Source organism: Semicossyphus pulcher, unplaced genomic scaffold (genome assembly GCF_022749685.1).
Source record: "Semicossyphus pulcher isolate SPU_LCO1_2020_fin unplaced genomic scaffold, fSemPul1.0.p SCAF_17, whole genome shotgun sequence".
Classification (NCBI taxonomy): Eukaryota; Metazoa; Chordata; class Actinopteri; order Labriformes; family Labridae; genus Semicossyphus; species Semicossyphus pulcher.
The window spans coordinates 9,275,932-9,292,282 of NW_027211681.1; the positions used below are offsets into that span (position 1 = coordinate 9,275,932).

General features: G+C 41.2%; 2 protein-coding genes across 2 annotated transcripts; both read left to right on the forward strand.

Annotated features, from left to right (window-relative positions):
* Positions 1–467: 467 nt before the first annotated feature.
* On the forward strand, positions 468–9,098 carry hgsnat (heparan-alpha-glucosaminide N-acetyltransferase). The gene is made up of 18 exons (XM_069665859.1): positions 468–639; positions 1,499–1,614; positions 1,740–1,876; positions 2,145–2,263; positions 2,404–2,473; positions 2,623–2,692; positions 2,860–2,963; positions 3,573–3,649; positions 3,785–3,815; positions 4,245–4,405; positions 4,507–4,622; positions 4,810–4,931; positions 5,256–5,382; positions 5,537–5,623; positions 5,723–5,800; positions 6,655–6,725; positions 7,263–7,375; positions 7,727–9,098. Exons 1-18 carry the CDS (start codon positions 468–470, stop codon positions 7,906–7,908), a joined length of 1,953 nt encoding a protein of 650 aa, XP_069521960.1. The 3' UTR covers positions 7,909–9,098.
* Positions 9,099–9,720: 622 nt separating this feature from the next.
* Positions 9,721–15,705, forward strand: LOC138594566 (recombining binding protein suppressor of hairless-like). Its single transcript, XM_069665701.1, has 11 exons — positions 9,721–9,778; positions 10,535–10,573; positions 10,728–10,823; positions 10,935–11,100; positions 11,470–11,644; positions 11,754–11,891; positions 12,032–12,144; positions 12,251–12,391; positions 13,792–13,947; positions 14,076–14,179; positions 14,262–15,705. Exons 1-11 carry the CDS (start codon positions 9,759–9,761, stop codon positions 14,602–14,604), a joined length of 1,491 nt encoding a protein of 496 aa, XP_069521802.1. The 5' UTR covers positions 9,721–9,758; the 3' UTR covers positions 14,605–15,705.
* Positions 15,706–16,351: the final 646 nt, after the last annotated feature.

Here is a 16,351-nt window from a genome sequence, read left to right on the forward strand (position 1 = left end):
CCTGGCTATGTCAGCATGCGCGCATGCGTCATTGGTTTATTGAAAAATGGACTCACATACGTACGTCTGAAGTAGATGCGTAGCTCATAAAAAACTTATACTCTCGCTTTTAAGAGACTATTAAGCACATATGTCAATTGGTAAATTCATAATAGTTGGTCGAAATATTCGTATCCATAGCAATAGACAGAGACTAACCCCATTGTAACCCCCATTTATGCGAAAATGCAGAAAGGTTTGCAGCACGATATCGTATTGTATGTTCACACAAACATTTTACACATAACTAGATCAGCCTGTTATGATTGCCTAAATGCCCCTTTACAAAAAGGTGGCCCTCCTGGATGTAGTAACCAAAGGCGGTGATTATTCAGGTCAGCTAACAGGTTAGCGTTTATAATGTACTTTGGCCCTTATCGCTCCCACTACAATGTCAAAACAAGGAAGCGTCGGAAGTGGCATCTGCTATGGCCAAAAGGAAGCTGAAAAAGAGCTCAGCAGACACATCTTCAGTTGTAGGGGCGAAGGAAAGGCAGGAGGAAATGATACAACCAGAGAAATATACTTTGTTGTCTCCTTCTGCTATTGTCTTGTTTGTAGCCCTTTGCGTGGCACCACTGAGAGCTGAAAGATCCACCTGTAAGTACCTAGGACTGTTGTTGACCCTTGAAACCTGACAGGATATTGATTTTTAGCTAGGCTAGCTGTAGCTTCCAGGTACAGATTTATTATTGTGTTTAAACCTCCATGCAGCAATGACGGTGGCTTTCATCAACCAACTTACGATCTCCACACATCATAGATATAAAGCTAGTATTCGAGTTTTAAGTCATGTCAAGTTCGCACGAGGCTAACAGCACCAACTCAGGGACACATTTGACAGTTAAAGAATGAGCTCCAGTCGTTTGAACCTCCCTCCTGGGGGTAGTGTTCGGATTATATCAGCATGTGACCACGGGGCTCTGCAGCCATAACTTCAGCCCTCTCACATGCTTTCTTTTTCAAGGCAGCATCGTTAGCTTACTGGCTTTAGCTTGCAGTTAGTTTGTCTGAATACCTTATAGCCAACGTTAGCTCGCACATGGTATGGAGTAGGTTTCTGGTCCATAACGATAGCAGTGAACTATAGGTTTGAGGTAAGTTACAAGAAGCTGACTAGTTGCACAACTGTAGCCAGTAAAAATGCACTAAAAATTAAAGTCTTTTCGGTGTGATTTTTCTCTGAATTGTACAATATATTTCTTAACATGTAGCTATTGTGGAAAACTAGGCTAAACGTTGTTATTTGCATGTACACATACTTCTAACAAAAGCAAGCTAAACGTATTGCTTAGTGTATGTGTATAATTCATAATTGGTTTGTGAACAGTGGTTTCACATTTGGGTGTGGTCAGCTGCTTTACAGGGTTCAATATCTACTCTGCCTGTGTGACACTTTCTGTGCAGCTGACGGGTTTCAACAATTCTACATAATGTGTTTTTCTGTGTCTTCCTCCAGCTGGCTTCCCTCATCAGAGGCACATAGTCCTGAAAATGGATGAGGCACTTCTGACAGTAAACAATGAGCTGGGCACTGAGGTGGTGGTGTCCTGGGTGTCAGAGCGCTGCTACCAGGTACACTATCATAAACAGACACACTCCAGATATTCTTCTCCAGTTGCAGTCTGACTTTTGTTTGAGGAAGATGATGATGATTATGATGATGCTCTGATCTGGACCCTTGTTTCTTTGTGTGCCAGTGTCTGTACCAGCAGCTAGGGCCTGTACCTGCAGAGTCCAGTCCTGGTCAGCCCAGTTCAGTAGACTTCATTGTGAGCACACAGCATCAGATTACACTACAGCTCACCAGCACTACTGTCAAAACGGAGCTCTGCAAGTAAGTCAGAGATTGTTACAGTATAAATGCTCCCAAAAAGTGTAATTTACATTTGGTCGGTCAGTTTCAACATCAGAATTTCTAGCATACGTATATCTAGCACATTTTGTCAAGGAAACGGGTGGGTGTCAGCTAGCAGTCTTGTTATATAATCAAACTGTAGAATGATGATCTACAAAGCGAGCATCAAAAAAGATCCATGACTACGACCATATATTTTTATGTCAATCAGTCTGGCTAGTTTTGACACCTATGACTTCATGTCCAGGGTTCCGTTCCACTTTGGTGAGCATGGAAACTACTCGCTGTGGGTGAAGAATCTGAACGACTCAGCGGTGGTCAACTGCTCCGTAGTGACTGATGCAGAGGCCATCAACAGCTACATTCGTGAGTCTCAATCACATAAACACATTCATGACCTTGTATGACATGTCCATATGCCAAGTGTTTTGACGCTCTAATAATCCCTGCTGTGATGTACTAAAAATAATGCTGCATCTAAATATTTCCCTACTCTCTCCACACAGCGGTCTTGATAGCTTTTGTTATCTTTGCTGGACTCGCCTTGTTGTTTGCTATCGGAAGAACAATATATGGGTAAAGATCTTTTATAGTTTTGTTCCCTGTTTGTATTGTAGTGGCATTCTCATATCTCAATTTTAAGTGTGTGTGTGTGTGTGTGTGTGTGTGTGTGTGTGTGTGTGTTATAAAACAACTCCTAAACTGGTTGACTGTTTCTCTCACAGGCTTCAAGTAGTGAGGGGGATCCTCTTCCGAATAGGCGGCTCCTTGGAAACAGAGAGGCTCATAAACTCTGTGAGTGTTAATGTAGGGGGCATTCTTCCCACCACAAACTTTAAGATATTATTACAAGCTTGTTAAATTGAATACATTTGTATTAACCATTAATTGTGTCTGAGGTGTGCATGGGTGTGTATGTCTCCAACTGAACAGTATTGATATCTATAACTGTTATCATTTAGGAGTTGGGCTCCCCTGGCAGGATAGTACCACCAGTTACCGACAACATCCTCCCTCCTCCGCCCAGCCCCAGCAAGAGGCTGCGATCTCTGGACACGTTCAGAGGGTAGGCCTCCTCCTCCTCTCCCCCCTGCAGCCCAGCTTCATCAAAGAAAGATACAGACTAAACAACCACTTAGTCATTCCTGTTTATTCCTGCTGATATGGTCTCTGTCTTCCTCCTACAACAAGGTTTATAAGAATTTAAACATTATTGAGGAAGAGAATGTGACATTGAGTTGAACTTTCATGCTAGTCACAAGCTCAATCTTTTTTGGCCAGATTAGGTGATTGAAGTGCAGCAGCAGCAGTTTCCTCTGTGCATCCCATGAAAAGAGGAAAAAAAGGAAGGAAAAAAGAAATGACTTATCGGTCTGGTCTGTCCTCATACTGCATCATGTGATTAGCACTGCAGTGTGACATTTTGGCAGCAGACACAGGAATTGCCTCTGATTAATGAGCCCGCTTACTAACAGCATTAACATGAACCCAGTGCCTTGAATTGTAGTGTCTGTTTAGAAGCCTTTTGTCCCTAACGTGGATCATTTGGCTGTATTTCTGTTATATTCTGCCTTCAATGCATTATTGGACACAAGTATGTCAATATAACTTTGCTTCTTTGGTATAACCTCTTTCCTGTAGTGTTCAATGTCTCAATTTTCCGTTTCCCCGTCAGAATCTCCTTAGTCATTATGGTGTTTGTGAACTACGGAGGGGGACGGTACTGGTTTTTTAGACATGAAAGCTGGAATGGTGAGCTCAGCCTGCTTCTACTTTTAGTTTTTAATCATAAAGGATTCATCATTTATAAATCTGATGCCGGCTTTGGTGTCGGGCTCAGTTCTGTATTTGTTTTTAAGCCTGTGTTTGTCATTCGTGTCCTTACAGGGCTGACTGTTGCAGATCTTGTTTTCCCTTGGTGAGTTCAATTTAAAACTTCTTCTACTGCAGATTTGTTGGCCCGCTCTTGATTTGGAAGTTTATTATAATACTATCTTTTTTCCAATTAAACATTGAGGTAAATAAACAATAACAAATTATACCATATAGTGTACATCACATGTGCTTGCAGAGTTCCAGAAACATGAACTCATCCCACCTTTATTTAGCTACACTGTGGATTTGCACAACGGGATTTTCCCTTTTTATTGTAACTTGATTGAAGAATGTGTGCAGAGCAAACTTTCCTTAACAGACCCATTAAGGTTTGATTTTCCTTCATGCCAGTTGGATTCACACTGGAGCCTCCTCTATTTCTAAAATGATAATAGAGTAAAACAAACCAAAATACCAAACCTTATAATTTCTCCATCAGTGAAGCGTCCTCCTTCTTTCCTTCTTCCACCAGGTTTGTGTTTATAATGGGGACGTCTGTTGCCTTGTCGATCAACTCTCAGCTCCGTTCCGGCTCCACTCGCTGCTCACTGCTGAGGAAAGTTGTGTGGAGGAGCCTCCAGCTCTTCATCATCGGCGTCCTCATCATCAACCCAAACTACTGCCAAGGAGCATGTTAGTACTGTATAAACACACTTCTTTGATGTTGACAATAATGTTAGTAATAATTTAGATGATGACTGACCCATATTATTTAATCCTCACCCACTCCACAGTGTCTTGGGACAACCTGCGGATCCCAGGTGTCTTGCAGCGTCTGGCCTGGTCGTATTTAGTCGTAGCCTGCCTGGATTTGTTGGTGGCGAGAGGTCATCTCGACATCCTTACATCGGTTAGCCAATAACTCCATATTTCCCTCGTTGTTTAAATGTCTAATTACTGTCCAAGAGCTACATTAAATAGAATAGCTTTGTGTGTGTGTGTCTTGCAGCTATATGTATGTATCTAAATGTTTTCATGCTAAATGTATGATTTAGGAGAACAAGTGCGTTAGTCTGAGGAGTGTCTGTGTTTTCCAGGATGCGTGTTGGGCCCCTGGACTTGACATCCTGCTGTACTGGCCGGCCTGGCTGTGTGTGCTTCTCTTGGAAACCGTCTGGCTGTGCCTCACGTTTCTACTTCCAGTACCAGATTGCCCAACGTGAGTCAAGCAGGGCGTGTTGTGTGGGCAATACCAACCATGTAAAACGGGAAATGCTCGGTCAGCAACATGGTTTTGTCGACTCTTGAGAAGTATCTGTGTATGCTTGTTTGGTCTTGTATGTGTTTGTGTGCAGTCGCAGTAAAGTCTGATTATCACACTATGCCTTAGAAGACCATTTATACGTTTTTGATCTAGAGTAAGGTTCAGTCGCAGGTTCAACATTTTTTTAGTAGTAGTTCAGTTTTTACTCTTCCCTGCACCTTTTGATTCCTTTTATCCTACATTGATTGAACACTGACCTCACCCCACTCTTGTGAACAGAGGCTATCTGGGTCCAGGTGGCATAGGGGACATGGGCCTGTATGCTAACTGCACAGGAGGAGCAGCTGGCTACATTGACCGCTGGCTGTTGGGAGATAACCACATCTACCAGAATCCCTCATCACGGGTTAGTGATCAGCAAAACAACCCAAACAACCCAAACAAACCACCAGCAGTTGTCACATTGAACCTCTGACCCTGAACCCCCTACCATGCTAAAATTACAGGTGATGCAAGGGTAAACTGTGTCAGAACTCAAGTATGTCTCTGTTGTTATTCAGGTGATTTATAGAACCCATATGCCGTATGATCCAGAGGGTGTTCTCGGCAGCATCAACTCCATCCTCATGGCTTTTCTTGGATTACAGGTTTGTAATGTGTTTTTGTCTTCCTGCTTTCATTGATACTTCTGAATACAAACCAAAAGGAGTATTTTTTTAAATGTTTGTACTTTTAATCCTCCCCAGGCAGGAAAAATTATCTTACACTACAGAGATGTCCACACAAGAATAATGTCAAGGTTTCTCATATGGGGTCTCTTATTGGTGAGTAAATTCCCTTCACATTACATGCTACTACAGTATGATCACACGTGTATACCAATGACTGTATATAAAGATGAACGACGCGTCTCCATCTGCTCCCATTGTACGAAAGTGATGCCAAAATACCCCCCGTGATAGGCGCTGCCATCTTGTGGTGGTGACATCATATGGAGCCAGAGTCTGCGCAGTAGAGATCGGCGAGTGGAACCGCCGTGGCCACTTCAACTAACCAAAACACACACTTAACTTACTGAAAAAAAGGAAGAACCTCGCTCGCTGGCGTGTTTAACAGCAGAACTGCTATTTTGAATTGGTCTGAAGCAGACGTTCACAGGAATGGAAACTTCATTGACCGTAGTGATTGTTTTTGTTACGTCTCCTCTCACCGTTCGTCCTCCACTCTGCGAATCCGGAACAGATCGGATGCAGGAGCCGTATTTGTCAACAGAGCTGTCAATCATAATTTTTTCAGGATCAAATAACTAATTTAAACTGAACTTATCAGAAAAATGAACACTTGGACATAAATCAGCATGATAATAACTAACTATAATGACAGAAACCATGTTTTAGAAAAAATTATTTGGCGTGTGTTTTGATTTTATAGTTTGACTCATGTCCCATCTGTTAACATGGAGGAGGCGGGCTTTATGACCTATACTGCATTCAGTCAGCAGGGGGGCTCAAAATGTGGCTTCACTTTTAGGGAGCTGTCATGAGGTCCATCTTTTTATACAGTCTTTGGTGTATACCAATTTATTGTTACTTCTAAATATATCAAATGAGTAATTGATGCTGAAATGTCATGACACTTATTTTTCCCCTGAGGAAGTAAAGTCTCTTGTTACTCACAGGGAGTCATCTCAGCAGCTCTGACCAAGTGTTCCACGGACCAGGGCTTCATTCCTGTCAACAAGAACCTGTGGTAAAGTTTAAACACTTTCAACACTTGTTTTCACAGGAATTTGATTGGTATCGGTATCTGTTGACTGAATGTTTGGGGAAGTTGCTGCAGCTAATATGAAGTTTGGAAAGTCCTTAGTGACTTTGTTATTGTTGTGTACCACTTATATTTTTGTATGAATGATTTTTTTGTTCTCTGCATCTGTAAGTCATTCAGTGCTGTTATACTTTATAGCATCTCAGTTGTCAGTTTTTGTGCCTATTTTATGTTTTCGTGCTTGCTTGATAGTAAATGTTGTAGTCTATAATTTTCTTACTTTGATTTCAAATGTTGTATGACACGCTTTTTGAGATACCTCCTCCGTCCTTTTAATCACAACATTTCTGTACTGTCCAGGGATGCAGTGTGTATGCTGTCTGAGAATGTTAAACAGTGTTTGAGGTTCAGATGTGGAGTAGTTGTCTTGTTTGAAAGTAGCCTTATGACAAATGAAATGATACCTATTTACTGTAATTTTTATCAATGCTCTGTGTGCCTGTTTATTTATATCCCTTCTAGGTCTCTGTCTTATGTGACAACACTGGCCTGTTTTGCATATGTGCTGCTTGTAATGGTCTACTACACAGTGGATGTGAAGAAATGGTGGTCAGGGGCACCTTTCTACTACCCTGGTAAGAATTGCACTACATATTACTACAATACATTTTAAAGATACTTTTTGGGGGATGTGGTTTAGCTCAGTTGGCAGAGCAGGCGCCCACGTTCATGGAGGTTGAAGCAAAGCCAAAAAATTATCTTTAAAAAAAACACTGGCAATGATAGAAAAAAGGCATCAAATGAGCTGAAGAAAAGCCACTCTACATATTTTTCACTTAAAACAAAGCCGGCCTTCAGTTTTCTCTAATTAGTACAGTATTTTCTCCTGGCAGTGTGTATGTGAGGGTACACATAAATATTATTAAGTCCTTGGATAGTTGGATAATAATTATGAAAATCTCTGTATTTCGGTTCCTTGCTTCCAGGTATGAACTCCATCCTCGTGTACGTTGGCCATGAAGTGTTCGAGGAGTACTTCCCCTTCCGTTGGCGCATGGTCGACAGCCAATCTCACGCCGAGCACCTCACCCAGAACCTCCTGGCCACTTCCTGTTGGGTCTTCATCTCCTATGTACTCTATAGGAAGAGGATTTTCTGGAAAATTTAAAGCGGAGCCCCAAAATAATGAGACATTAAAACAACAATGCCAGAAGACATTGTTTTCATCAGAAATGCTGGAGTTAAGATCTGAAAACATTTCGAAAGCGGGAAACAGGAGACGGATTTCTTTTGTACAAACTATGGTGGGTCGTTATAACAAATATGGGTTTCTTCTTCCACACAGCACCTCATTTTTAAAAAAAATTTGTAGCCACTACTTTATAGGATCATAAATGTTTAAAGACTTTTTCCGAAGACCTCCAGTTAGGAAGCAGATTATTCCTGCCAAATATCCTAACTGACTAAGGAATAACTTTTCTAAGAATTGTTTTAGACCTTAAAACACTATGAAAACTGACATTGTAAATCTGCTGGATTTTATTCCTCATCTTTTACCACAGACTACAGCAGCAGTCTGTTGTGGTCGTGGTTTACTTCCCCTCTGGAAAATTCATGCTGCAATCTAAAGTACTGTCACATTACTCTGAAAAATATTTGCTCTTCAAAAGCAGAAGGAGACTGTAAATGATTTGCACTCAATAGAAAAGGCCTCCAATGCTACCACAGTGGAAGCTGGAAGTGATATTTGAACAAGAGGAAACAGCATGTTGAGGTTAAAAGACATGAAAGTTAAACATCTGCAATATATCATTCCTCAGTTGTCTGTGTAGGCATTATTGTAAATTATTAAAGTCAGTTGCAATTCTCTGCCCCATTGCATCAGCAAGTGTCCTGTTTCCTTTATAACAGGAGGAAGGCATGTCAGATGACTATTGAAACCCTTAGGAGGTTGCTTGCTTTGCATTTTGGTTAAATCAAGGCATGTGTGTTTGTCTTCCTGATCAGGCATTAAAAAAATGTCCCTTTTATGTTACCATTGGCTGAAATTATTTGCCAAAAGTTATATTTAAGCTGCCCTTTTTTCACATTGGATTAAATGTGTCATACGTTTATGGAAAGCTCTTCTACTTTATATTACCCATTTATAGTAGTTTCATTGATTTGAAACTTTATATCTGAAAATGTCCTATGTTACCATAAAACTGTGTTGCCATTACTTGGAAAACTGTTTATACATAAATATGCCCTCTGCCATTTGCAGTCAGTGTAAATATTAATTTCATTAACATATTTTGCTAAATCATATGTTCAATCTATAGAATATTTTAATGCTGTTGGAACCATTTTTCATCTAGCACTGTCTAAATTGATGAAATTAATTTGTCAAAGTTTTATACAGTTTTTATATTCATCAGAATAAATGTATGTAATAAAACTTATTTTAAAACATTATTGCTGTTTTATCCTGTTCTTATTCTAATACTGTCCTGCTTATCAGTCTTAATATGGCATTAAAGAAACGCACATACTGTGAATTTATATAAGAATGTGTATTTCCAGTGATACAGTTCACATAACCCTCATGTAACTTCGTGCTGTGTTTTTAGCTTTTCAATGCAGCGAGGTGTAGTTTGCTTTATTGCTCAATAAGGCGTGGGAATCGAGTTACGGTGTGGGTGCCTTGTGAAAAAAAAAAAAAGCAAGTCGTGAGGGTTCCTTATCATCTCGCGATACAATTGGTCAATGTTCATTCATGTCTATTGTGAGAGTTTTTCCAATCTCGCGTGACTTTGTAACTTTCCCACGCCTGTTGTTTTGGCGTCTGCCCTCTGCCCGTCGCCACTCCCTCCCCCTCTTCTCACCCCTTTGCCCCGTCACACCTCCCCCCCTCTTTCTCTCCCTGCTTTCCTTCCAGTCTGATTCTTCTGTGGTGCCGTTGGCTTTGCTGAGGGGACTGGGGGGGAGGGATCTCGCGATTGTTGGACTTTTTTTTCGGGGGGGAGAGTTATTTGGAAGATGGCGCCCGTTGTTACGGGGTGAGTGCTGAAATTCAAAGCTAAATGTTACTTAGAAAGTTTGTTTTTATTGTGATAAACCGTTGCCAGTTTGTTGTACTTTGAGTTCTGTTTGGTGGTATTAGTACTTTTGCCTTGGTCTTTGTTACCCCACACAGTGCTACTTGATGTGGGGTCAGTTGTGCAAAACTATTCTTCGTAGTAACGTTAAACCTGTCGGCTGGTTTTCACAGACATTTGTTCAGTTTTCGTACGAAATTGTTTCAGTTAGAGACTATTTTAAAACTTTTTCATCAGTCAAAAGTTTAGCATTTCGGCTTAACTACCTCTGTGTCTATTTTATTTCAGTTTATGCATATAGGACACAGAAACAACGTCATATCTTTAAAAACTACGCAGAATATTGCGTTGTTACATTGACGTCACGGCAGCGACGTTAAGTAGTTATTTAAACATCACCCCCAGCATGCATTTATCTGTGACATTTCTTTCTTTAAAGTAGCTAAAAGAATGATCAAAGTCGAGCTCCATAAACATACGATTCTACAAACAAAGGCAAAACGTAACCATATGTGGCTCTGTGGTCTTAACTCATATTGATAATACAAGTGCACCTGCCTTACAGTCTGTGTGATGTCTTACACAATGCACTTTGCCTCAGTTTTTTTAAGCCACTTTCGGTCTTCAAGCCCGTTGGTTTGATCTCTGCTGCCTTACCTCACCTCAGCTCTAAAACCACATGTAAACACCTTGCACCCTGATGTTTTTGTTTTGCAGGAAGTTTGGTGAGCGACCACAGCCTCAGCGTTTGACAAGGTACAAACATAGAAGGCTTACCTCCATTTTGCAAACGACTCTAAACTTTGAATCAGTGCTGGATGTTTGATAAAAACAACTTGATTAAAGCATATGTTTGGAACAGTTTGTACTGTGCTGTCCAAGTTTTAACACCTGTTCCCCCCCATTTCAGGGAGGCTATGAGGAATTACTTAAAGGGGAAGGATGATCAAACGGTCCTCATACTACATGCAAAAGTTGCACAAAAGTCATATGGCAATGAGAAAAGGTTTGTCCGGGACTGTTAAAAGATACATAGTTTGTGTGTGGGATTGAGAAATCTCTACACTGATGCATTGGAGCTCCTTGATGTTTATTTTCCTATGCTTGAATCAATCAGGTTTTTCTGCCCTCCACCATGCGTGTATCTGATGGGCAGTGGCTGGAAGAAGAAGTTAGAGAATATGGAGAAGGAGGGCTGCACAGAGCAGGAGGCCCAGCCATGTGCATTTATTGGGATAGGCAACAGCGAGCAGGAGACGCAGCAACTCAATCTGGAGGGGAAGGTGAGTAGGCATTTATAATGACACAGTACTGCAGTGGTTTTAACTATATTTCCATATGATGGTATTAGTAATCTTCACTGTTCACATACTCTTCCCATGCTTCAATCGCTCTAGCAATAAACAAGGTGCTTGTTTTTTGCTCTGCTTCAGTACTGAAAAAAACAAGCAAAGAAACCACAGCATGAAATGCTTCGCTTTGCAGTTTGACCATATCCTCTGTTTGCCACTGCAAAGCCCTGTTTGTCATTGCACCAGTGCCTCTTGTGAACATGTTCTCAGAAGTAGTCTAGAGGGAAGTGAAAGGGGTACAAACAAGAACACGCACGCTCATACAAAACCACCTAACCTGTATCTTTCTCCCTACGTTAGCACTTCTGCACCGCTAAGACACTGTACATCAGCGACTCGGATAAGAGGAAACACTTCATGCTGTCTGTGAAAATGTTGTACGGGAACAGCGCCAACATAGGAGTCTTCCTCAGCAAGAGGATCAAGGTCATCTCCAAGCCCTCCAAGAAGAAACAGTCCTTGAAAAATGCAGATTGTGAGTTGTAGGAAGTGTCAACACACTCACATGCACACAGATTCACACTAGCTCATGTAAAGATCCGCTGTCAGTCTCACTCACTCTTTCTGTCTTTCACTCTTGTCAGTGTGTATAGCTTCGGGCACCAAGGTGGCGTTGTTTAACCGCCTGCGTTCCCAGACGGTTAGTACCAGGTATCTTCATGTGGAGGGGGGAAACTTTCTTGCCAGTTCCCAACAATGGGGAGCCTTCTACATCCACCTGTGTAAGTCACACATTGTCTTTATTTTCTTCCATGTGTTCTCTGAGTATTTTAATCAATACACTGATGAAAAGCACCTATGTAGCGGTAGTGAGGGACTGATTGACATTTACGGTATTATTTTGCTCTGTCATTTTGTCTAGTGGAAGATGAGGAGTCTGAAGGAGAGGAGTTTGCTGTTAGAGATGGCTACATTCACTATGGCCAGACGGTCAAATTGGTCTGTTCTGTCTCTGGCATGGCCCTGCCTAGACTGGTACGCATGCATCTATGACTCATTGAATGTACTAGTGGGATGTCTGTAACTGTATATTGTTTGTTTGTGTATTTCTGATGGATCTGTTTTTGCCTCTGTTCCTCAGGTCATTCGCAAAGTGGATAAGCAGGCTGCACTAATGGATGCAGATGACCCAGTGTCCCAGCTCCACAAGTGCTGCTTCTACCTGAAAGATACAGAAAGAATGTATCTCTGTCTCTCACAGGAGAGGATCATACAGTTCCAGGTGCGCAATCATACACACAATTTGGGCTTGAGATTTATTTTATTCTTTTAATTCTGCTTATTTAATCTGCTTCTTCCACTTTATCATATTCATAAATAACAGTTTAGAATATAGTTTAAATAGATTCAGGAGAATAGGAGTTTGCATGTTCACCCTGTGCATGTGTGGGTTCTAGGTGGGCTTCCTCCCACAGTCCAAAGACATGCTTGTTAGGTTCATTGGTGACTCTAAATTGTCCGCCGTAGGTGTGAATGTGAGCGTGAGAGGTTGTCTGTCTCTATGTGTCAGATCTATGATTGACTGGCCCTGGACAGGTTTAGGATGTAACCACGCTTCTCTCCTAGTGACAGCTGGGGTAGTCTCCAGCTCCCCACAACCCTGAACAGGATAATCGGTAGATGTAGATGGATGGATTTAAATAGACACTATTTTCCTCATTCTGTATTTCATTTGAAAATATTTTATTTACTCATTGTTACTTACCATAGAAACATAGGACTCTGCCAGATAATGCAATGTTGCAGTAGTTTCTTACTGTGTCAAACAGTTTCAAATTATTTCAGCTTTGTTTCTGAGAAATCAAGAAACTCAAAACATGGATTTTATTAAACTGCTGTTTTTCCAGTTTTCTCCAGAGGGTAATCCTAATCGTCTGCCAGCGAGTTTTTAAGCTTGGTTAGCAGTTTTGTTGAAATGCTCTTTTTGGAGCACTCATTACATTCTATATATTGATAGTACTCAAGCTTGTCACTTCAACTATTTATTCACATATTTTCAAATGCAGTTATTCATCTGGTGTTCTGATATTTCAGTTGTGAGGGTTTCATGCTGATCCAAGTCAGGATAACTGCTCCAGCTATGAGTCACCTAACCTTTTCTGTGAAGACAATCAATGTAATGTTTACTTCCTTTTCCAGTAGCTGACAAAAGAGCTCTTCTCTCTTCTCTCTATGACGTTCATTCTGATTCTGATTAAGCAGATGAAAAAACTTTCAAGGATAAACCATTTATGACGCTCATATTGTTGATATTGTTCCTGGTAAGTAAGAGTGTATAAGCTATGGGTTTGTTTTTCTCTGTGTGTTAGTGGCTTTTCAAAAGGTTATATCCGGAGCTGGCAACATGCTGCTCTGTCTGCTTGTAGACAACAGAATATAACCTTTCTGTCTGCTGAGAGCATTTACCAGCAGGTATGTGTTGTGGTGTTATTACCCAAGTAGAGGACTACCCATTAATTTTAATGAGCATTCTAAGACGGAGTAATGTATATACTAAGAGCAGGAGTCAAATGTTTGTCCCTGTCTTGTCATTATGGTTGTTGCCAAAGTGTTTTGCTCCTTGTCATATATAAAAAGAGGAATTGAAATGTATTTATATGCTTGTGTTTTTTCTTTTTCTAGGCCACGCCATGCTCGAAGGAGTCTAACAAGGACATTATTAACGACGGGGCATCTTGGACTATCATTAGCACTGACAAGGCAGAATACACCTTTTACGAGGGTATGGGCCCCGTCCCCACACCTGTCACACCTGTCCCTGTAGTGGAAAGTCTGCAGGTATGCACACCGTCTAATCTATTGAAAATATGTTTGTAATGCTTCTCATCAGTAAACATTAACGCTATTCTAATACCAAGTACTTCCTGTTTAAGTAATTTAATTTTTTTTTGTATGTCCGTGTCAAGTTAAACGGGGGAGGAGATGTGGCAATGCTGGAGCTGACGGGTCAGAACTTCACCCCTAACCTCAGAGTGTGGTTCGGAGATGTGGAGGCTGACACCATGTACAGGTGAGTGTTACTATCTGTCCGTGCTCATTAGTGTGAAATGGCTGAAATATCAAAACCCTGTCTCACCTGTCTGTCCTCGTAGATGTGGAGAGAGCGTCCTGTGTGTGGTGCCGGACATTTCTGCCTTCAGGGAGGGCTGGCGCTGGGTGAGACAGCCGGTTCAGGTCCCAGTTACGCTGGTCCGCAACGATGGAATCATCTACTCCACCGCCCTCACCTTCACCTACACCCCTGAACCAGGGCCCCGACCCCACTGCAGCGCTGCTGGGGCGATCCTGCGCTCACACAGCACCTCTTCATCGTCACCGGCGTCGTCATCATCGCCATCATCCTCTTTGGGCGGGCTCGGGGACGGCCATGGGTCTTACAGCAGTAGTGACTCAGGCATGTCGTCAGGGGGGTCGACCATGTCGGTGCTGTCATAGTCATACTCATCCAGTGTGTGTTTATTTGTTGTTATTTGTTTGGTCTTTGAATGACTGAGAGAGAAGAAGTGTGCTCGGACTTTCCAAAGAGGCTCATGGACCTGTGAAGAATTGCACGCACACTCTGAAAGCCTTCATCAGAGAGCACCTGTGATCATGAGGAAAGCTACAGAGAGCTGGAGAACTGACTGAGTCCTCTCTCTAGCTCCCTCTTGTGGTTTGTTAAGGACAGGTCAAAAGCACCACGCAAAGGACCTTCATATATCCAAGATCTTGATTTAAAGAAGACGGATCTGCCTTCTAATTCAAAACAACCGGATTTGTACAAGAACCATTTAGTTTTTATACGCCTGTGGGATTAGAAACTATTTACACTGTGCTCCCTTTCTACACAGATCATGTTTTCACTGAAAAACTTGATTTATTTGATGCGTGTAAGGGAAAAATGTTAAGAATAACATAGTTTTTATGGACCAAGGAATATTATTATATTATTTTATTCATATTATATTTTATAAGCGTTTGCCATGGTACATTTTGACATGTTTTGTATGATACTACATAGTAAGATCACTTTTGTTACCAAATAGAATTTGTCATGTTGTTGCCTCACGATGCTGGTGAATTGTAGTGTGTCTCTTAATAGACTGACTGCAGCCCCCTCTGCTTTTCTACTCCTTCGTTTATCTTCACTGATTTGCTCTGGAATTAAACGCCAAATTTATGATTGTTTAACAATCACCACACTTGTTATATCTATCATGCTGTATAACTATAAATAAGAAATAATGAGGCATCAGAAATTTAGGACATATTTTACAGAAGTTCCTTAGCTGCCATCAATCATCTAAGTCTCTTTGATTGTCCAATCTGTCCCCAAATACTTTCTATATCAAAGATGACATTTTTTGGATGATTTTTGTATGTGTGTGGTTAAATGTTTTTTTGTGTGTGTTTTTCAGAAGATCAAGACCTTTGTTTTCTAATACGTCTGCTCTTTTCTTACCAGAGGGCTTCAATTGAAGTCTAAACCTAACCAGTTCCTGTAATATCGGGCATTTTGGATGGGGATTAAGTTGGCTTTGGGTTTGTGCTTCTGTGCTGGAGTCCACCTCAGCTTAACTGTGACACTATGGGAGTCAAACATGGCATCTGACTGCTAAAATTTGATCTTATTTAATCATCTGTGTTTATGTTTTGGCTCTTGTGTGACGAGGAGAGGATTTGAATAGATTCAAACTCCTGGTTTGTTCTTCCTCTTTAGACACCTTGGTCACCAGGTTGAACTTAAAAAATGGACATTTGAACTGACATGTCATTCAGGTTGTGTTACTTTTAAAACCACTAGCAGCAGTGTCTTGCTGAAAAATTCTCACCAACCATCTACTGCAGATCATGTTTAGTTTCAAGTTTCAAGTAAACATCCAATCATGCCCGTTGAGAGGTTATACAGCAAATGTGAATAGTTTCTTTCTTATGTCTTTTTCAGCGTGCGTTGATTTGTGGTTGCACAGATATATTTTGCATCCTAACCATCCAGCAACACCTGTTGGTAGCACAGTCACCCGTTTTTGTGTTCATTCTCCATCATTTCCTAGATTTGAGTCAATGTTTTACAGCAGTTTGCTTAAGGATGTACTTTCATTACGCCAACATTATTGTAGTCATCTGGTTCTGTTTGTTTCTTCTTTCGGTCTGCGTCCTCAGCTGTGCCTTACTTTGATTTCCTGGTTAGGAAATGTACTAC